The 22,752-nt window shown below is 41.6% G+C and overlaps 1 protein-coding gene across 3 annotated transcripts; it reads right to left on the minus strand.

The window, feature by feature from the left end:
• Positions 1-339: 339 nt before the first annotated feature.
• Positions 340-22,301, minus strand: CARM1 (coactivator associated arginine methyltransferase 1). Of its 3 annotated transcripts, none has more exons than XM_072399575.1 (16): positions 22,157-22,301; positions 15,346-15,468; positions 14,869-14,975; positions 13,797-13,901; positions 13,606-13,716; positions 13,204-13,381; positions 12,298-12,388; positions 11,575-11,656; positions 11,409-11,494; positions 10,888-10,977; positions 10,413-10,550; positions 10,230-10,319; positions 9,813-9,925; positions 9,517-9,594; positions 4,811-4,879; positions 340-4,702 (listed from the first exon to the last, which is right to left on the minus strand). In XM_072399575.1, the coding sequence occupies exons 1-16, from the start codon at positions 22,287-22,289 to the stop codon at positions 4,566-4,568; spliced, it is 1,731 nt and encodes a 576-aa protein (XP_072255676.1). In that variant the 5' UTR covers positions 22,290-22,301; the 3' UTR covers positions 340-4,565. The 3 variants fall into 3 exon arrangements, with proteins under 3 accessions (XP_072255676.1, XP_072255675.1, XP_072255677.1); XM_072399574.1 differs by having other exon boundaries at positions 9,445-9,594; XM_072399576.1 differs by lacking the exon at positions 4,811-4,879.
• Between the last annotated feature and the right edge of the window lie 451 nt (positions 22,302-22,752).

Below are 22,752 nucleotides of genomic sequence, written 5' to 3' on the forward strand. Positions count from 1 at the left end.
GTCAAATAAAACATAAGGAGCCTAGAGCAGCAGAATCTCTAGGATAAAGCATTCTTACATTTCTCTTTTACTGAAACTTAGCTGGGAGATTTCACCTTTACCTTTTCAGCAACCACCCGGCTGTTTTTGGGTAGTTACTGATGAGTTGGGTCACATACAATTTCTTTCCACCCAGCTTAAAAAAATTCCTGGGTTGAGCACTGGATTGCATGTGAACAAACATCCATAAAGGAAAGGAAGGCAGCATAGCTAAAAGCACTATGGTACTTCTAGCTATATCATGACAATAAAAAATCTTTTAAAAACATAAAAAAGGACATACCAAAAACACACCACACCTGAAAAAAAATCCCTCCCAACTTTATTGAACACTACAGGCAGAGTTAAGAACAGCAGCTGTGTTAGCAATGGTTTCCTATGTGTCTTTGAACACTAACTCTGAAAATCCATCTTAAAAACGACAGTCTGCCATCAGACAGACAATGAGAGGTTACTTAGAATGGGATTTTTGCATGGCAAAATTTAATTCCTCGAGGGAGGGGAAACAAACAAAACAAAAACAAACCTAATTGTGGATGGAGGGTAATGAAAAAACAAAACAAAACTAAGCAGAGAGATAAAAGGGAGCGCTGTACACAGCCCTAATCCTAGAGTAAATCTCTGCAGAGGAGAGCGAGGATTTCAAAATGAAAAATTAAAAGGACGGACACATTCAGAACATGCTCTCACCACTTTGCTGGAAAGCGATATAAAAAAATAAAAACAGAGGTAGGAGGATGGGAGATGGCGAGGAGATAAAAGTCCAGCTTAACGGAATCTGACGACAACACAGACTGTCCGAGTCCAGCAAATTAATTCACATTTACATCTGCACATCCTAGCCCTCCGTCCGTGGATATGCAACAGAGTCCAGCCACCTGCACAGTAACAGAAAGAAGGACAGGTACCACCCAGCCACCACCTCTGGAGAGCCGGGCATAGACTTAGTGCTTTGTACAATAAAAACCCTGCTACGGTTTAAGAATTCTCTTCAATATTCATTCCCGACCAGACAATGGTCATCCAGCATTTGATAATTCAGCAGCCTCTCATTCTGCAACCTCATCAATACCCAGCCTTAAGAAAACGGAAAATGTGGAAAGAGGGGTTGAAAAGCCCGAAGGGGGTTAGGTTGTCTATAATGGACGCGTTTGGGAACTGTCAATCATTTCTAAAATACTGATATCAATATGATCGGCCGACTGTCCCATCTTCTGAGGGAGGACAATTGCCAGCATGCCAGCGACGGCACTAACTATAAAAAAGCTGGTTGTGTATTGGCAAAATCCTAAAACGGGCAAACAGCAAAGCAGAGCCCTTGTAGCTAAGAAGGGTAACCTTTGGGAAAGTAAGAAATCCCCCTCTTGTTTCTTATTAATCTGATTATTCTATCTCCAAAAATGACTGGCATAATCAATGATTTGTGATAGGTCAGATCTCTACGTCAATACTTTGGGGGTAAAATGGACAAATATTAACATTACAATCAAAACGTGCTTTTCATTATCCTTATTAAAAAAAAAAAATGACAATATGTAACCTAAATGTACCCGTCACCGTTGTGAACCTTGTTTAAAGCCTAATGCCATTTTTTCTTTTCTGACATTAAGGATATTGTAAAGCAGAGCAGCAAAAATGACTGACTTTGTGAACTGTAAGCAATGATGCACAGTTATGCCTGTACTGCTCTTTAAAGCCAAACTTCAGTCAATGATTGGGGAGGAGTGAATGCATCGCTTATTGCAGCCTATGACTTCCTTTATTGCCACCTCTATTCCTGTGTCTGTGACAGCAGTACAATGGGGGGGGGGGGTCATCATGGAACAAGGCGACACAGGCAGCAATAACCTGAGCAGTCCCAATACCCCAATGTTTACTCCCAAACTGTTTCTCCCCAGGAATTCTTCATCATTTTTGTCCTGAGAGGAAGCAAGCAACAGTTTCCAACAGAGAGACAGTCATCACAAAAAATCAGTTTGTATCCCTTCTGTGTTTTAGCAGGGATTTAGGTATCGAATGGAAATACTCATCTTGGTCACTGCTAATGATGGTCTTGCATTATGAGAACATAAAACTGGCATTCAGTTGGCCACTGCATCCATAGTTCCTTTATATCTTACTGCATATAATGAGGAGAGCCAATACAAGCATAAAGTACACAAATGCAATTAAAAGACGCATGCAATTTTGCTGTCCCACATTACAACATCACATTTTATGGTCCGAATGATAAAATCATAGGAGGTGACATCACACTGGGCAGGGTCATATGATGGCTTTCATTAGTGTACATCTGATCGAGCTGAACGTTTGAGATGGTGCAGAACACATGGATCCCATCTCCTTTTTTTCTTGTTGGATAGGCCCACGGCCATGACTGCACTGATATAAAAAGCTCTCATGTGACCACAGCCTTCTGACAAATATACAGGTAGCAACTGCTGACCATTTTTGGGGACATGCTAGCTGATTGGCTGTGATTCTACCACAATAAGTTCAATATGGAACCTCTGATCACATGATCTCTACATTGCTTGTACCTGGTCCCAAAGCACAAGTAAAAGAATCAGCTAAACAGCCAGTCAACTAGCAACTTCTGAAGTCAGCAATGGCAGCCTGGGTATTTTTAAGTCCAGGATTTCTTTAGATAAGTTTGAAATGCAACAAAATATAATTAAAAAGAAATACTTTGAAAGGAATAAAGGCACCGTTACATTCAATCTATGAAATCTTATAAGGTGGGCTGTAATCAAGATGACTCAGATTTGGATCTTTACCCCTCCTCTTACATCACCCAAGAATTCATTCCTGATCTGTAAAATAAAAACCCATCCAGTTGGTCTGCTAACAGGAGTTCAATGGGGGAGCAGTGCAGGAGGGTACAAATTAGACCTAAATCAATAAGGGGCATTTATCTGTGTACAGAGAGCACCAAAACCAAAAGGCACAAAGGTGCAAATCCTATTTAGAGTAGAAATGTAGCAAGGCTGCAGATATTCAATATTAATTTCTTTCTTACTGTTCTTAATAAGCTATGAGGCCCAACTGAGCATCAGCTGAAAAGCCAGTGCCCTGCCAGCAAAGGACCCGTGTTATTTGTACCGAAGCAATGCTCACTGCAGAATTCTCCACACAAGAAAAAGAATGATTGCAGAACCGTAGCTCAGACCTAGAAAGCTGTCAGACCTCTGCAGAGAGCATGCTGCTTTCACACCAAACAAGAACAGTATTTTCAATCATAAAGAATCGGTTTTATTGCAGATTAGCCAATTATAACCAAAATGTCCACAGCCAGTTCTACTTTAAAAAAAAAGGTATCCCCCTTCCCTTCCCCTGGGCATCATATAACCTTATATGTCCAATTCCTTTCAAAGTATTACTTTATTATTTTTCATATTACTGGTATATATATATTTTTTAAATACGATGTCACCAACTTCAGCTCATCCAAATGACTGAAATCTTCATAATGTTAAAAGTTTGTTTAAAAAAAAAATGGCTTCTCCAAAAAGATACTGAGGTGACAGTACATTGCTTTGCTGACAAATATTTACAATTCTGACATTTCTCCCAGCTTAGAAAACCTTCAATTTAATTGTAAGAGAATAAAAACTGTAATGTCTACATTACAGTGAGAAAAAAAAAAAAAAAACGGCTCCCTTTTCTTCCAAATTCCCACTGCTGGTACACACAGTGAACATGCAATGTCTTAATACCAGGAGGCGAAAGGACAGACGGACACGGCCCATTGATTCCAGAGTCCAAACTAATAACATGGGAAGGATCTGGGGAAGGGGGGCAGTGGGCAATGAGTCCGGCAAGGGGTCATTTCAGATTCCGATTTCCCAGAAAAAGACAGCAGCTTTAAGTAAACAAAAAATTCCCCAGCAAGTGACCATTTGATGCCCTCGTTCCTTGAGGAAAAAGGGGAACAATTCCTTGGAGGAAGCACAGTACTAGTAAAACCTCCTCCACCCTCTCCTATCATTTAATACTAATATTGATAACAATGTCCGCGGAAGGGGGGCGCTCAACAGAACAGTCCACATACGACACCTGTGTAGCCGAACGAATGATGCACGATCTTGCTTCCTCGATAACAATAGCCTTGCCCACTGCTATCCTTAATTTTCCTTTTTTTTTTTTTTTTTTTGGACAATGCTTTTTTTGTTTTTAGTATTTCTTTAAAAAAAAAAATGTACAAGTCCATTTTCAAGAAAGCAAAGTGTCTTGCTTTACATTATGGTACAAATGGAAGGAGGGGAATAACATGGGGGAAAAACATGGAGCAGAGGGGAGGTAATGAGGATTACTGGGCTGGGGCAGATGTCTGGTTATGGGTTCCGAAGAATGGGGAAGGGGACAGACACCTCTGCATCATTTGGTATTCCTGTTGCTGTCAGTTTTGGAGCGAGAGAGAGAGAGAGAGAGAGAGAGAGAAAAAGAGAGAGGACATGGGAGGTGGGGTAGGAGAGGGTTAGGTGGGGCAGGAGCAGCCGAGGTCGCAGGGGAGGAATAAGCAGCTTTTAGCTCCCATAATGCATTGTGTTGGTGTTGATAGACATGGGAGAAGCCATAGAGATGGCTGGACCACCCATAGTGAACTGGTTGTTGACTGGGTAGTGGCTGGTAGCGTTGGAACCAGCTTGTCCTGAGGCCGATCCTAGAAGAGAAAGGAAACAAGTGTTTTTATTTATTACATAATCATGGGAAAGTTCACAGCCACAGTAAGGCCTATATCTTACACAAACTGATTGTTACGGAGCCTTACCTTGGACGATGCCTGTACTCATAATGGATCCCATCCTGGAGTGGGTGTGATTAACAATTCCTGTGTTAGCTGCAAGGAAACGGGGAAGGAAGTGGGAGTGGAAAGGGGTGAAGTTATAGGAAACAATGCCTACATACAATTATTGGTAGTAGTATAAAAAAAAATTTTTGGGGGACAAAACCCCAAAAAATAGATACCTCGTAAAAAAGAAAAAATATAGTGGTGTTGCCCAAAGCAGCCAGACCCTACCCCGGTTATTAAATTGAGTAAGAGCTTGAGCTTTCCGCTGAGTCCAATGTAGTGCAATAAGGAAAAATATTTCCAGTCCATGGAAAGTAAATCTGGAGGACATGCAGATGGCTGCATGCTATGGACAAAACCACATGATCCACATACACTATATGGCCACAAGTGTATACACATCTGACCATGAAAATCTATAGGAAACTGTACACCCCAAAACCACAGGCGTTAAACAAGAACCTGCCTCTGTAACTTTTGTGGTTTTATGGAGGGGGGCTCACTTTGGCCATAGCTCTTAAAAAAATTCTTTATATTAGCAGGTGACTAGACACCCAGTCATTAGGTCTTTACCTTCCCATATTCTACAATATCATCCTACCACAGAATGCACTATTTTGGTTTTACTCCACGCTTGTCATGCATCATAAAAATGGATCTCTTTCTTTAAGTGTAATAAAGACATAAAGGAACAGTCCACAGATAGCTGCTACCCTATTATTGAACATCACTGGGTATTGCAGGCCTTTCCTGTGGCTCTTCTGGTACCTCTTCAGGGCAGGTTTTAAAACTTATTTGTATTTCTGATTCAGAATGTTTGTTACATATACAAATGCTTCCGTAGTACCCCAGCTGAATGCATGCTGACCCAGCTTGGTACAATTGGATTAGGTCAACTTCAAAATATTTCCACATTATGTGCAAAGCCAGCCCGAATCGCAGCCCTACATAAGCAGACAGCCCTTACCCTATCCACTTGTAATGTGCTAGGCTCAAGTGGCTATACCCACGACTGGTATAATACTACCAAGCAGTGACAGCTGGATACAATTCCTGCAATAAACAGATCCAGCAGCAAAGTGACACAGTTGCATGAGGAAGAATCTGAAGTCCTCCTGGCCAGGATTAAAAAAGTCCCACCATCTACACAGGCTTTGTAGCTGCTGCTGTGTGTACTAAATAAAAGCCAGAACATATTACCACCCAGGGAAGGAAATACATCATCAACCAACAACCTACAGCTATGGAAATACTATTAAAGACCGTGTAAAGGCAGAACTAAAGTTCCACTTGATCAGGCAGACAATTACTGTACAAAGGCAATGTCCCCTTCTGCAATATTCGTTCCTACTTGCCGGATTGCTCCGGTGCGCCCATGCTCAGCTTTGGCTGCCAGCATACCCGGTGATCCCGGCTTACTCTGCATTTGCCAGGAACAAATGAACTCCCACACAACTGCATAGGAGTTCATTTCATTCTGACCTGGCCAATCAAATGAAGAATGTATGCAGGAAAATAAGTAAGATGGCAGCCCCCAGTGATGAATTGGGGGACAGGCGAGTACAGCGGGTTTGGTTCTCCTTTAAAAAGCCCTTCTAGAAATGATTTATGACTCCCTTAGGGGAGAGGTGTGGGGTACATTTCATTTAAAGCTCAAAAAGGGGTTTAACACGTGACCTTTTACAGGTACCAGAAGAGACACACAAGGTCAGAATCCCTAAATGAATAACCAGGTTATCAGTCTATCTGTATCACCCACAACTTTTCCACACACAGCTAATGCCTTTATGAATAGCCAGAGGGTGGAAGAAATAGGAGTGGACTGTTCCTTTAAGAATGAAGGAACAAAATCAGGCCTCAACATCTACTAAATATTCTTAAAACACTGGAGGAAAAAGATGAAAAAAAAACCAAACAAAACACAGGGCTTGACGTATACAAAGTGTCTGTAATTCATGGAATTTCCTATGTGCAAAAGAAAACAAATCCTTACATGGGAGCAGAGAGAGAATAAATACCTAACAGAGGTGTATCCCTTACACTAATGGACAATGGGGTGCACTTAATGAATTATAGAATGATTTACAGCTGTTACACTGTGAATGTGTGCAAATTTCAGCAGAATTAGGCATACTAATCAGTCACATACTTTGAAACCGATGTGCACGCTTTATTTTTTTTTTTAACCAGACTCTTTGAAAAGGAAATGTGTTAACTGCTAATATGAAAACTTTTTCAGACACTTTGATAAATGAGGCCCAGTGTTTGTGTTAGACATCCCATCCCTGCCCATACAAAACTCTCCTAAAGTCAAACACAAACAGCAGAAAACTATTCTGTCCTATTATTCACATCAAACATGCATTTCTACATATACAAGCACACCATACTTGCAGCAAGTTCTTTGAAAGAAGTACAAAATAAATAAATGTTACATCACCTACAATGAGTATTAGTCTCATGTATCAATTGGTTAATCAGTCAGTGGGACAGGTATTAGTTGTAAGGCAATGGGATTTGTTAAAGTTTTTAAATGTCACCGTTATGGTGAGGATGCCATTATTGGCATCTTTATGGTAAACCATCAACTCACTGAAGGTTCTAACAGTTAAAAGTAAACCCTTTCCTGTACACACTTCAATTATTGTCACTGGAAACAACCTTTCATGATCGTTTCCAGCAACAAAAGAGTGACAGATGAACAATACTGTTCGATGTAGAAGGGGGAGAAAAAGAAAGTGACACCCCACTCTGCTCTTCTCTCCACTTGTATTGTACTTTTCAGGACAGATAAATGAACATCAAGGGACCTCTGTACACGTCAGATTCTCTCCCAAGACGAGCCCCACGGTATCATGCAAGAATCATCTGACGCATGTACACAGCCTTAGCCCTGAATTAGAAACTCATGAGTTGGGGAGGGAGCCACAACAAGACATTACCTGTCTACAGCAGGAATATACAGATGACTAAAAGCTCCTAAAAGGTTTTTATTGACTAATGTAACTAAATTATGTATGTCTGTTACAACGGGCAGATTTAGTGAAAAAAAAAAAATCCTATTGTTTCTATAAATACTGAATAAGTGACATTGCTCAAAAGCAACTAATGCAAAATGGTCTTCCGACGGCTGTTGGAATTGCTTCCCTGCCCCAACTCTACCTTGTTAGCAGCAAGGTAAAGATTCTTACTGGCCCTGCAAAGTACGGTGAGTTCAAGTACTCCTAAAGCAACCCCTTAGTCATAGTTTACTGTAGATCTGTCAGCTGTCTCTGCATTAGATATCCTAGGCGCTGCCTGTCTCTAAAAGAAAATGGGAGTGCATACTTGGTCTTAAGGTGGAAGTAAACTCGTTGGGGGGGGGGGCTGGTGAGCTTATGCCATAAATCTGCAAGCATGCACAGCATACCTGGCTATTATGGCATATACTTACCTGTGTGCCTGCAGTGATGACCGCACCAGGACCTGTCAGCGCTGCATCCTAGGAAGGGGCCATCTTTACCGCTGGCTCCATGGTGGCATTCCATGAAAACGACAATCCTCTTTGGTCATTTCATGATGTAACCCTTGCCTGTGCACAGGAGTTACATTATATCTGCCGGGTGGCTCCATGTGTGCAACACCGAATAAGAGTCAAGCTCTATACTACACGTTGCAAGTGCATTACAGTTTAAGGCTTAAACAGAAAGCCACTCAAAGCCAGGGAATCCGTACTTGACACAAGAAACACTGCATGCCTCTTTTGTCAGATAGTACTACCTGGTGCTGTTTTTTTAATATCATAGTTTAGGTATGCTTCAGGTGAAAGGTTATCTGGTTAAAATCACACAAGAAAGTGCTGGGGACCTTGAACTGCCTGCAACAACTTTTGCACCAAACCTTGGGCAACAGATGATGCCATGAGTACAGCCAGGTCAGAGATTTCAAGTAGATATAGGAATCATACTGAAGACTATCTCTATCTGCAAGGTTCTCCCAAATCAGTACAATGTTCTAGGCCAAGCCAGGTTAACAGATGCAGAAATCCATTAACCAGGAATCAGCTGTGGGGTACAGAAAAAAAACTTCAAGTACCCAATTCACTAGCTTAGTAATTTTTTAAATATTAGATTAGGATGAACAATGCCATCATGTTAGATATTATTGCTTAATGAATTCAGGCACAATGATTACATTTGGTAACTGGGTGACCTGACAATGTATTGACTGGGTTACATTTTTAGTCCCTTCTGAGGTTAGTGACATTAGTGATAAATTTTATAACCAGATTTGTAGGGCACAGGAAGTTAAATGACTGTTCATGGATTATTCCAGAACATATATACGTTTAGTGAGGTTAGGGATCAGTTTTACAAATGGAGATGCAGTGACACAATTATCAGGTTAGTCCCTTAGAAATAGTAGTTTAGTGACTAGGGTAAACAGATTCAAAGATGGGACAAGTGAACAGCCTTCTAAGGGAAGCTGAAAGAAAATGTAACTAAACCCTATGCCCACCCCATCCTTTACAAGCAAGTTAGATTTCTTCTACTCTGGCTGACAAGCCTAAAGCGGTGTAAGGGTGGGGGGAATCATAAGAAGCATTTATGAGAGAATGGAGATTATGATATTACTGGAGGTTCCATGTGTCAGGTCTTGGGGTCCTGGATGCAGAGACGCAGAACACGAGGCTGTAGACTGCTCACCTAGAGGGATGAGGTTACTGTGGCTGATGCCTGAGCTTCCAGCTATAACACTGCTGAGATCGTACGCCGTGGGCATGCCTGGAAATTAAAATACAAACCATAAGAAATACAAAGCACATATCCTCTCTGTGGATTCATAATTCACATTTCCCATTAGACCCTATGCTTAAAACCTAAAAGGATGAAGTGGGAAGAGCTAACTGGATGACAGAACAAATAAGCCCAATCCCTTAAATGTAATGAATAGGGTCCAGTTTCTAACAAAAAAGGTTGAGTTTCACTCCCCTCTCACTTACCTCCCATGGCCATCCCTGTGTTCATTGAGTAAGCCCCTGCTGAGTTCCACATGTTCTCAGAAGGAGAGGAGTAGTGTGAACCAGGAGGAGGGGACGGCGTTGAGCCAGTGTACCTGGAAGGCAGACATGATAATCAGCCACATAGAAATTGCCCCAAAGCTTAGCAAACATCTGATGTGCAGTATCATGACAAGTTCTAAAAAAAATTGAGGTTGCACGTTTTTTTCTGCAATGCATGCAATCAACTTAGGGTCAAAATAGAAAGAAGAAAAAAAAAAAAAAAGCAGTAGTCCAAACAGTTGGAAAAGTACACATTTTCATTGAAATGTAAAAACAGTTGTATTTCAATTAATCTTACATTAATATTGTATTAGCTGTAAAAAAAAAAATTAAAGCAAAAAATACAAAAAAACGCACCTAAAGAACGGATTCTTCAGATCCAGCAGATTACTAGACTTGGATCCAGTCTGATCCACCTGAGCAACAATACTGATATCGTAACTTTGCCTGGAAAAGAGAAGCAAACATGAAATAATAGAAAACAAATGCAACAGCAGGACATTTAATCCAAAAGTCACAGACAGCAGCACCACAGTTTACCTTTTGTTAGCAATAAGCAGGACTGTCCCTGATAATGTGTCTCCAGCTTTGGTGAAGAGGGGGGACTGTAGGAGGCAACGGACCTGGTACCAGTGAGTGAGTGGCTCAGTGGGGGCTGTAGAAAGCCAGACAGTCATTCTGGAAAAAGAAAAAAAAAAACATTTATTTGATTTGTGCACAATTTATTTTATGCTTGTTGTATTAGCATGATTTAGCTTTAAAGCCAAAGGGGATTGAGATCAGAAAATGAATGTCAAGATTTAGAAATTGCGATCTGAACAAATGAAAGCAGGGCTGGGCTGAGTAGGCATAAAAAATAAAGACCAATGCTTCTGTTCAAACAATAGAAACATTTGCAATGCATATAGATCACCTTAGGTGCATAGTACTTTTTACACTTTCAGTGAAGCATTAAAGAACAATGAGACAATATAATACAAACTTTTCACAGTATGCAACCATAACTCCAACTTACATGGATCCAATGAAAGCCACATCAAACCAGAAGGCTAGGCCATGAACCAGGCCAGAATGGAGCATGTGGAAGGAGAAGGGTATTTCTATTCTGTAAAAGAAAGAACAGGTAATGAACTTCAAAACATAAGATACGGGAATATAAACAGTATTTTTGTTACCTTGAGGCAAACCTGTTTTTGGCTGGGCAATGAGGAAGCACTGCTGATCTCACTCCCAAAATGATAGCTGCATGGCTGTTATTAATTAACTAGCTTTAGTAGCATGAGTTCCTAACCCAGAACAGGAAAATCAGAGGGAAATAAAAAATCCTTAAGTGCAGGCTTGCTCTGGTCAGACCGGTTACTGCCATAGGATCAGCATGAGGGCCAGGCAACTAGGCTATGTCAGCCCTTATGTTTCCCCCAGGTCAGGTTTCTTTTATACGTTTTAAGGGAAATGGAGTCAGGTAACAGGGCAGCCAGTCAGAAGTGCTTACAATTGCAATTTCTGATTGGTTGTTATGGATGATTGGTGTTTTACCTGTGCAAATCGTTCTCTTTGGCATCCAGGAAATTCACGGTATACTTCACAGACTTGGCCATCAGTATTCTAATGTCAAATGTGTCCTAAAAAAATAATGCAAATAATGAGGACTAATGATATTGGGAGCCTGGGGGGGGGGGGTGAGCCATTGTCGTCCACATACCACAACTGGTTGCTTAAAATATTCATCCACAGCGGCCCCACGCAGTGCTGAAAGGTCCACACCATGAAAAGAAGGCTGGTACCTAAAAGGAAGGACAGAGGGATAGTTGAATAATGCTGCATGGAATTATTCCCAGAATATACACAGATCCATTAACATGGCACTTTCTATGGAAACAGAAAGGAGGGAGGGAAAAATGAATGGCGCCCTGCTACGCTCTCCTCCCTTCACTTCATTTGCAGTCATTCATCACATATGGATCAGTCAGAACAGAATATAAAGCCTGAGGGGACACACTGGCACAAGGTTTTTCCACTAAAACAAACCCTAAAACACATGAATATATTTTTTTTTCATTGACTCGCCTTTGAACTAAATTGTTTACAATCTCAGCATTTACCTGGTGCCTGTATAAAGGAACACCTGTATACGAGTGATTTATGTAATTCTGGGTAATCAAAATGGCCTAGGTAATCAAATGGGCCCAACATTTACGCAGCAAGTGTAATCAGAAATATACTTTCCAGCTTAATGATACACAGAAAAGATCCAGTAAGTAAGCCAGGTAAGCGAGCATTTTTAGGGGCAGGGGGCAGGCCATATATAGCCTCATTATATGGTTCCTATAAACTGTACAGGCACTTATAGGGACCAAAAACAAAGCAGCCCGCCATTCAAATCATTCTCTTTATGGGCAGCAAAGCTTGGGTAAAAAGAACCTACCAGAAGTTGGCTTTCGTAAACTGTTCCATGTAAAGCTGCTCATCTGTGAACGGTGCTAGGTGAACGTCTCCAATTGTGGGAAACATGTTACCTAAAAAAAAGACAGGAGAAAAAAAAAAAAAACAGTCTGGAATTGGATTTAAAAACCAATCACCCTTAACATTTATATAGTTAGGTTCAGGTAGACTACATAATTATAGACTGGTTGAAGGCTGGTGCCTATAGTACCAGTTGTCCCTTGTCACTTTCAGGAACTCAGGGTGAGAAAATCCCAACCATTTTACTTGCTGCAAAATTTTCAGGTTTAATATTTTAATGGATTTAAAATATATAAAAAGCAAATAAGGCAAACAGGAAGGAAAATTCCCATAGCACTAGAAATTTTCCTGCACATTCTCCATCTATTCACCACAAACAGCCTATTTAGATATGACTAGCTGTTCAAGGTGCTGCAGAATTTGTCCTGAACATAGGGTACACTCTGATATATTATGTTTATTAAAAGATAATTTGTAGTAAAATACTAGGGCGTAACTAAATGGTAAAAATAAAGGCATGCTATAAACATCTTTAGAAGTGATGGTCAACTTATTTGAAGTAAGGGGGGTCAGGTACAACCTCTGACATTATCAAGGGCTACACATGGAATTCAATAACTAATGCTACAGTAAGCTGTCAGTCTAGTCTGGAGTTGTTGGGAGACTGGTGATATGCTTCAGAATACAAGTATAGACTGGAAATCATGAGACTGCTAAAGTTTACAACTAATAGGACCCCTTAAAAATTACATGTGTCCTATTTGGTATCTATCTGCGCAAGATCTGTTATAAAAGATTTTTCAAATTGAAAAAAAAATAGATGGACAGCACAGACATTGATACATCAATGTTCAGAAACATGTCTTACCATTGGGTTTAAGAAACTTCTTTGCATGCAGGTAACTCTCCAGCATCCTCTCATTGAACAGCATGTATCCCATAGGCTCGGAGATGACAATGTCCACCTGTTCAGGGAGAGTCACTTCTTCCACCTTCCCTGGGATCACCACAATGCGGTCGGTTAGGTTGTTACTCTTCACCAATAGCTACAGAAGGAACATTGATTTCAGGTCAGTTACAAACCTTTTGACAGGAGTATCACAGCAAGTAAAGGACTGACAATGATACTGAGTAAAAGCCTTCCATACAGTTAACCAATATGGCCATTGCAATACAAAATTTCTGGTAAAGAAAAATAACATGAAACAAGACAGATTTTGGAAGATCTGTACGTTTAATACACAAGACCTGAACGGCACCGTCTACTCACCTCAGCATGCTGCGCCATGGTACTTGCTTCCACGGCATAAACCTTGCGAGCTCCAGCCTGAACTGCAAAGAAGGACAGAATCCCTGAGCCACAGCCAACATCCAAAACAACCTAGAAGAAAATACAGGACTCTATTAAAACATTTTCTGATCCCAATAAAAGCATATTATACAAGATGTTAGGACATTTACTTTATCTTTGAAGTCTGTATGGTTCTGCAGAATGGCTCTCTGATAGGTGCCAGTCCTCACATAGTCCTGCATCATGTTCTGTTGCTGTGATAGGTAGCCATAAAACTGAATAGGGGGGGAAAAAAAAACAAACAATAAAAAGTCAACTGAAAGTTAACAGAAATCCAACAAAGACTCTCAAGTGGTTTACATTAGACTAAAACTGACATAACTTCAAATGTCTTTACATAGACCATTTGATTCAAGGTCCAGGCTGCACATGAGGCGTTAACTTCTCCCTCTGATTAAAATAAAACCCAGACTCTAGAGATAAGCCCCAAGATTAGTGGGCAATAGAGGCATTTAGATGAGGGGCTGGGGGTAATTAGGCATTAAGTTAGGCAGAAATTACATGTATAGCTTTGATCTATGATCTACAGTTATTCATTTATAACTCACAGAACTAGGTGCAGAGGCCCTTGGTAAATGTGATGTTACACTAGTACTGTCACAACATTGCTTCATAAATGAACTATTGATTGCCTTCTCCCACAGTAGATAAGAACCAGTTCTCAGCGCCTTTCTTACATCAGTCCCAAGTAATTCTGCAGACTGTCAATCATTCCTGTTTGCATAGCAAGGAACCAAATGCAAATAAAGGAAGAATTTATCATATAGTGCGTGAAGGAGCTGTTAGCATTTGCAAAATCAGATAGCACTTGAAGGCAGTTATGTGAATAATTCTTTTATATTTACATTTGACTCAACTGCCAGGGTCCTGATGATATCTTGTAATGATCAGAGAAACTGACAGTTATTTAGTTCAGGCATACTTTAAAGCCTCAGTTATGTTTGGATTCCTGTGCTCCTGTTGGGTGGATTGCTCATCACTTTCTACTCCTTTTGATGATCACTGTGACAGAATGAAGGGAAATCATTCAAACCCTTACTTATGAGATTCCTCCTTACTTCATGCACCAACCACAGTAATTACAGATGTCACAACTCTGCAAACTAAACTATTTTGGCTGGAGTTACACAGTAAGTTCTAGGGAAGACTTTCTGGAATGCCAATAAGATGACGAAATATTACCTGGAAGTACTGCACAGCAGAAGACTCCTCTGTTCGCTCACTGAACACACTCTTGTCTCCAGATGAATTCCTGCAACCCTTGATTATGTTATAAAAGGAGCAGAAATCTGCAGAGGAAGAACAGGTATAGATGACCGAGATTCATCATTACATTTTTCTGCAGGCTTTGACAAAACAAACAAAAATATTTTAATATACAATTGCTAAGGCCAAACTCGCATGTTTCAAGTTTGATGTGGATTAAAATTTAGGACCATAATAATGGCAGTTGGGTCAGAGAAATGTCTGGCAGTGATATCACATAGCACCCAAGGCATATAGGAGACACGGGGAGTCACATATACCAGAGCCAGGTGATATACAGATACATAAGATCTGCCTTTTGTTTCTTTTTGTGGTGTGTCTTTAAATCAGGATTTCAAGTATTCAGAAAAACTTCCCCGAGGGAAGCTCACATCAAGTAGAAGAGGAACTTACCTGCAGGTGTGGCAAACTGGACCAGGACACTGTTACAGCCCAGAGTAACGATAAAGGACTGTTTGCCGACGCGGCTGCATTCTGTGTCCGAGTTGACGGTACACTTAAACACACAGACACTTTCTGTAGGGGCAAAATAAACACAACAATTATTACGAATCAAAAAATGTGCCATCAAATTTAAGCATCCCTCCATGCAGGCAAAATATATTGGTCGTTTGCTTTAGTTTCTCTCCTCAGAACCTTACTGGGGGGCCAGGACACCATAGAGCAGATTTCCCATCACTTTCTGTACGAATGACTGTGCTGCCATCAAGGCAGAAAGCGAGGGGAAATCTCTAATGACAGACAGCAATAGATGTAGCAGTAACATAGAACCTCCGACAACTGTCAGTGCCTTTGCTGCAGATTATTTCTCACTTTATTTGGATGACAACATTGTCAAATGGACATAAAGTTGGCAAAATTCTCCCAAGTAATTCATTCTCTGCACACAGGTATGTCCGGATCGTATATTCAGCTACAGACTGAAAATGGTTTGTGGAGGCACTGAAGACGTTTTACTGGTAAAGTGATGTTGCTCAGGGAATATCAGCCCGGATACCATGTTACACAAATCAATATTGGACAGATTTTAGCAGAAACCTGACCATAAATCAATTGGAATGCTGCACATCTCTGGCTTTGTATTACTTGCTGATCCACAAAGCTTTGCAGCTATTGATCAGCCCAGCTCCCACCTATGCTCAATCAATATTAAAACATATTAACCTTTGCTAATCAATATTTTATCAATTTTTTAAACTCAAAATTGTTCAAGATAGTGCTAGCTTTAAAATCTAGCTTAGCATCATTACAGGACGTAGGCCCTCAGGATCCAATAAATATCTATCCAGACGATTCTTTAACTCATGGTATTGTGGTAATGAGGGTGCAATGACATTGTGAGGTAAGAAGTTAATTGTTTATTGGTGAATGGGACTCAGTAACCGGAGTGGTCCCAGGTGGAAGGCTCTACAGAAGATACCGAAACAGCTGGGTAACATGCCATCAAAACCCTGAGTAAAAAGCCGAAATGGACTGTATTGTACTGGGGTAGATACCATACCACCCAAGGCAGAACAGAGCAGTGTAGGTTAGACAGGGATATGATAAAACCAATGCAGCAAAAGCATAAAAACCAGGACGTGTATGTTGCAAATATTCTAAAAAGTCCCATTAAATACTCGAAAAATATAGAAGATTAGAGCAGACTCTCGCAGTGCCTATGCACCATTCAATCTTTTGGAAAGGCCGTCTCAGCCTGCTGCACATTGTCTGCAGGTTATAAAGAACCTCCAGCATATATCAAGGCTGCAGCAGCAGCATCTGTGCTGGGTGACAAGGAGACAAAAGGTCTTAATTCCATAAATTACCATGACAAAGCCGGCTTCATTATAAGCCAGAGTTTACAGGCTGGAGAGAGTCATTAGTCTCAGGGGGGACACTAAAAGAAACCTTTTGTGTGCCCAATACAAAATCACAGCAAGGGGTCCCCCCATAACCCTGGGATGGTGACAATAGGAAGAGGCACCCCTCTGCTCACACACAAACCACCCTGGAATCCAGGCCTGCCAAAAGGGACAATGGGCAGACACTGAACAAAGTGAATTTCTAGGAAGCCAGGGGGTCCAAACACAGCACAGAGAACAAAGGAGGCAGAAGCTGCAAGAAAATGAGTACAGTACAGCGAATAGAAAACAAACTTCGAGGATTTGAGAGTATGCCAGAAGCCTAATAATGTATTCTCTAAGTCTGTGACCAACCTAGGTAATTAAAACTAGATGATGGAAAGTGGACGAGAAGAGCTCAGTGACAAATGGATGCAAAAACAATTGTATCCAGAGATGCACATTACTGCGTAATATGTTGGTGCAATATAAATCCTGTTTAATAATAATGTGTGCAGCTGAAGTTCTGTACAAATATGCACTTTCCTTGCCAATACCCTACTTGACCGGTACCAGTTACATGCACTTCCAGTCTTCTCACAAGTCCCTTCTAGCTGGGCGCACCACCCGGCACTTTTCCATATCTACCCAGGTGTTTTTGAGATACTGGAACAGGGGGCCACCACTACTCGCCTAAAGTTTCTTCCCATCCAGCTCAAAAATATTTCTGTGAGAGTACCGAACTCTGTTGGTTTTTAACATTGTGAGTTTCACTGATTGGGACCAAATACAGCACACAAGTGACTTGGAGGGGGTTATATATTCAGCTACCTGAAGGCATATACAGACATCAGATAATTGTTGGTGGAAATGGTCTTCCATGATTGTTTCCAGTGACAGATTGTAAGCTTTTAAAGCTGCACAAAGTCCACACAATGTCACTAGCTGTCCCTTAAAGGGGCTCACCATCTAATGTCCCTACCATAGTCATTTGTCTTTAATAGAGTCTAAGGTAAATGTTTTGGGGTAAAGTCAATTAACCTAACTGCATGTTTTTGGAATGTGGGAGGAAACCCATGCAAACCCAGGGAGACCTTGCAAACTCCATGCAGATCATGTCCTGGCTGAGTTTCGAACCTGGGAACAAGTGTTGCAAAGGCCAAAATGGTAACCTCTGAGCCACCATGCTGCCCCCTCTATAAACTAAGATTTGATACTGCAGCTAAAGAGCCCAGAAAAACGTTTTGTGCCCAGGATATGGATTAAGATTGCACATTTTGGAGGGGTAAGGCCCTTCGTGTTTTAGTTCTGATAAAAAGGAAAATACCCAGCTGTGCACTGATAGCGCTACAATCACATTAGCTACGGAAATAAATCTTCTACCTGTTCTACCTGAAGTCCACTGACTCTGCAGCCAAATAAGAACATGTGAAAGGCAACCAACCCGGGCAAATTCACAGTGTTCTCCCTAGCCCGTTTTAGCCGGTGAACCACCTGGCACTTTTCAATAACCACCTGACTGTTTTAGGGTGGTTACTGTAGAGTTGGATCCCAATACAGGGGCTGCCACCCTCCTACAATTTCTTCTCACCCAGCTTAAAAAATGTTCTGGGCTGAACACTGATCCATCCTACACAAAGCTTTGATAAAGTGGAACCCCAAACATTTATAGTAGAGGAGGGCTATATACATTGCCAGGTCCATTACAACATTTTCTGTCCCAGGGACACACAGGGCAATCACGTGAACTTTCCACTTCCTAAAGAGCACGTTCCATCTATAACTGTGGAAAATCCACCAGACGACAAATTCCCTGCTGGACTCTCCATGGAAATGTACAAAGTGGACTCTAGAGAGAAGCACGAGGAGGATAAGAAAGGAAATCTGGGACACAGTAATATATTTCTAACATTAGACAAATTAAAAATCTAAATTGGAGATTTGTATAAGTTGATGAACATTTCCAGCTAGCGAGGTGGCTGATCTGTGCCAGATCCATCAATACAGGACATACACAGGAAAAGGACTCTCCAATGCTGGAGCGTAGGAAGGAAGCTGCAAACATGTTTATTCACTTCACTGTAATTCTGCCTTTCAGACGTTTTCCTCTCCAAAGTCAATAATGGCCATGAGATGGACGACAAACAGAAAACTACAGAGGCCGGGGGAACATTTAATATAGCATTCAAAGTTTGTTGAATGGCTTGATGTTCAATGTGTAGCTGGCTTCTCATCCCACTAAATCCATATAGAGGTCAATGGGGTGTCAGATTGTCAAAATGCCACGCAGATGTGGGCCCTGGTCCAGGCAATGCCCGCTGGGGCACTTAGGTCCTGGAAATGCTCAGAACCAGTGTTCGCCTAAGAAATTTGTTTTAAGCTGGGTGGGATGAATTTGTAGGCTGGTGGCTGCTCCAGTATTGTGACCCAACCATTTAAAAACAGCCCAGTGGTTACTGAAAAGTTCTGGGGCCAGGGAGAACACTGGAGGCGTTGTGAAAACCTCACTGGCTGCATATAAAATCCAGAATAAAAGATTTAATGTCACTATAACTGTTCAGTGTACTTAATGCATGCCACGTCTCTTACTATAAACCGAATTCCTGGTAAAAGTCCTAGTCAGCTACCATGCTGCCTAATCGTTCTATGTTTGTATAATGCAATAACGGGAGTAGCTCATCTGGTCAGGGTCCTCTCCTGTGTCACTGACTGTATCTGTCTGTCATTTGCAACCCCTATTTAACGTACAGTGCTGAGTAATAGGTTGCTGCTATATAAATCCTGTTTATTATTATTATTTAGAATAATAATAACAGAAGTCGTCAGTTATCAGAAATGATATTCCAGACCGACCTCCTGTGCTATACAAATCTTCAGTTTGCCCAACAGAGCGCTGTTACTAAAAGCTGGATGAACATTTTAATATAAAGCTTGGTGCCAAACTCATCGGTAATTTAATATTACTCATTTCTGGCAATTTACTCAGCCACGTCCAACAAGGAAACAAGGAGTGGGTAAAAGCCAGAGGGATGATGATGGTTGAACCTCTATACATCCAAACCTGCATCTTATGTATTCTTTGATAGATTTTTTGTTTTTCTAATAATTACCGAGAAATTGTTTCTGTTATTACCACTGTTATTGTTTTATTCCCACAGTAATATATATATATATATATATATATATATATGATCTTTCATATTATACGGTGCGTCTTCCTATATACATACCTCAGTTATACAATTCCAATTGGCCATATTGCCACTTTTCTGCCCTCTCGCCATACACAACTGTCATGACCCATCACCCCGGTCTATATATTAAAGAAGTCTCACCCATCCGTGCTGCCTTTATAATAAACTGTTTATCCAGCTTTTAGTAACAACGCTCTGTTGGACAAACTGAAGATTCGTATAGCACAGGAACTCATTTCTGATAACTTCCAGCCAGTTAGAAGTTGGATGTTTGGCTCATAGTAACACCATTTAAAGCTAGTAGGAAAAACAATCTGCACATCTACAAAAACCTGAAAATAAAAATGTTATCATAAAAATAAATGGAGTGTTCAACCCAGAAATTTTTTTTAATCCGGGTGGGAAAAAAAATTGTAGGCCGATGGCAGCCTCTGTATTGTGACCCAACTCTTCAGTAACTCAAAAACAGCCGGGTGGTTGCTGAAAAGAGCCGGGTGGTGCGCCCAGCTAAAAGGGGCTGGGGAGATCACTGAGTGTATATGTGGACCTCTTTATCAAGGCAATGACAGTGCCACATTCTGACACTCACTGCCTAAATGATGGGGCCCACCATGTCCTCAAAGTTCAGATTTCTGTGATGGATTTATAGCAATGTCTTTTTTTAGGATCCTGTGATGCGCTGGCTATTGCTATAGATTAAAAGGAGACATTTGGTTACAGGTGCTGCTTCTTGTGAATGGATCATGGTGAGTACAGCGACCAATCAGAGGACTGGAGAGAGAGGGGTAATAAGACAAGAGGTAGATTGGCAGGCGACTGGGGAACAGAGGAGACCAGATAAAGATAAGGGAGAGGTATATACAGGATAGACCAGGGTTCTCCCCAGGCACTCCACCCGGAATTGTAGGCGGGTTGTGGCCCCTGTATTGTGACCCAACTCTGAATGAAATATTTCAGGTAATCAGTGTTTATGTTGTAACCATTACCGATAACATGTCCCCAGCTCTGAATTTTAAATTATTAGGAATAATTTATAATTCAGAGTTGTCAGGAAAAGAAGGGAAATCCTGCAAAGGTGGCCAGCTCATCCAATGACAGCTGCTTGGATTTACATTGTGCTGATCTGGGGTGACAACCTAGTGCCCGGATCCACAATGAGGTGACCTCCTACTGTGTGTTACTTCCCCACCTCCTAGATTGTAAGCTCTTCAGGGCAGGGTCCCCTCCTCCTCCTGTGTCACTGTCTGTATCTGTCTGTCATTTGCAACCCCTATTTAATGTACAGCGCTGCGTAATATGTTGGTGCTATATAAATCCTGTATAATAATTATTACTGCTTGCCCCATACAGACAGCTTTTTAAAGAGAAGGTTTCGCATCCCCCATCATGTTATGTGCTGTTCTCTACACCCCCAGGGAGACTTCCCTTCACTTCCTGTACTAAAAACACAACAGGAAATGAAAGCAAATTTCCCCAAACTGAACACAATCACCTCCCTTGAATAGGTCTCCTATCCCATCCTTTCCTATTGTTGTAAATATGTTGAATTTTCACCCAGGACACAATAGAGGTGAATCCCCCTCCCTCAACAGGGGCAATACCAGCAGCAATTACAAGCAAATGTATCCCCCTTAAACATACTCACGTGCCCGTGGAATCCAGCACCATTAAAAATTTACATGGAGCTGCCTCACGCTACACCCTGTGCCGCCATCTTGGTTTCAGGCGCTGCTGTCCCTTACAGGTGATTCGGCGTAGCACGGGATATATTGGCTTTTTTATCTTAGGTCACATGATGCGGGTTTACCGGGAAACAAGCAATGCAGAAATGAAGGGTTCATAACTGGCCAATAAGGTATTATTAAAAGAACCATGTGACTATTATAATATTAGAATCTAAGATATGTTTTGATTGGGTGCAGCAAGTCAGCTGTTTCCTGGCTCATCATTTTAAAAAGCTTTATTGTACACAACACAGGGACAATAGAGAATTAATGGCAGTGAGGGATTTTGGCCCTGATACAACCATGACAGAGGAGCGGTACCAAGCTTTCTCTGTGAGCATGCTGGGGCTTGTGGTTCCTCCACAGACCGGCTTCCTATACACAGCATTACATGGCGCCCCGGCCTGCCCCATTCATCACAATGTAAGCAGCCCCGTACCCCCTCCACACAACCTCCACTCACCATTGTACAGCGCAATCTCCCCTCCTCGGGCTTCCAGCCGCAGCTCCCTTTGCTCTGCGTGTCTTTGAATCTCCCCGTTCGCGTCCCCGATACTGAGGAGCCGCACGCCGGGAAACACCGACACCGCCGCCATCTTTCCAGAGGCGGGCACAGGGCTCAGCGCTGAGAATTATGGGTAAGGAGGAGGGCACGCGGACAAGTAACCTGAGCACAGCGACACCCAGCGGACAGGAGGAAGAGGCGGGGCCTCGACAGACAATAGACACTAGGGAGGGAGATGCCCTACAGCGACATCTTGTGGACGTTTTAGTGTATTACGTTGTAGAGATAAACAGGAGAGGCTTTGTCTCTGAATAGAGAGCGCTGAGGACACCGTTTGGTGAAGTGTGGGTATTACACTGTGCAGGGACTATAGGATTTCAGGATATGATGTAGGGAAGACAAACTCATCCAGGGTTGTTTCAAAGGTTGCCGGGTTCCTGGAGCAGATTGACCTTTCACCTTACTCATTCAGGGGCAGAAATGTCCAACAACACCCAATGACATAGGTGCACTGACCTGCAATACATGATAACCCTACAATGACTTCCAATGTA

The sequence above is a fragment of the Pyxicephalus adspersus genome, chromosome 2 (genome assembly GCF_032062135.1).
Source record: "Pyxicephalus adspersus chromosome 2, UCB_Pads_2.0, whole genome shotgun sequence".
NCBI classification, from domain to species: domain Eukaryota; kingdom Metazoa; phylum Chordata; class Amphibia; order Anura; family Pyxicephalidae; genus Pyxicephalus; species Pyxicephalus adspersus.

Excerpts from the sequence above, each read along its gene's own strand:
- CARM1 (XM_072399574.1), bottom strand. The coding sequence starts at position 22,289 with ATGGCGGCGGTGTCGGTGTTTCCCGGCGTGCGGCTCCTCAGTATCGGG. Across the intron at positions 12,389-13,203 it reads GAAGTTTCTTAAACCCAATG|GTAACATGTTTCCCACAATT; the intron begins GTAAGACATGTT and ends TCTTTTTTTTAG. Across the intron at positions 10,551-10,887 it reads GTGGCTTTCATTGGATCCAT|AATGACTGTCTGGCTTTCTA; the intron begins GTAAGTTGGAGT and ends TTCTTTTTCCAG.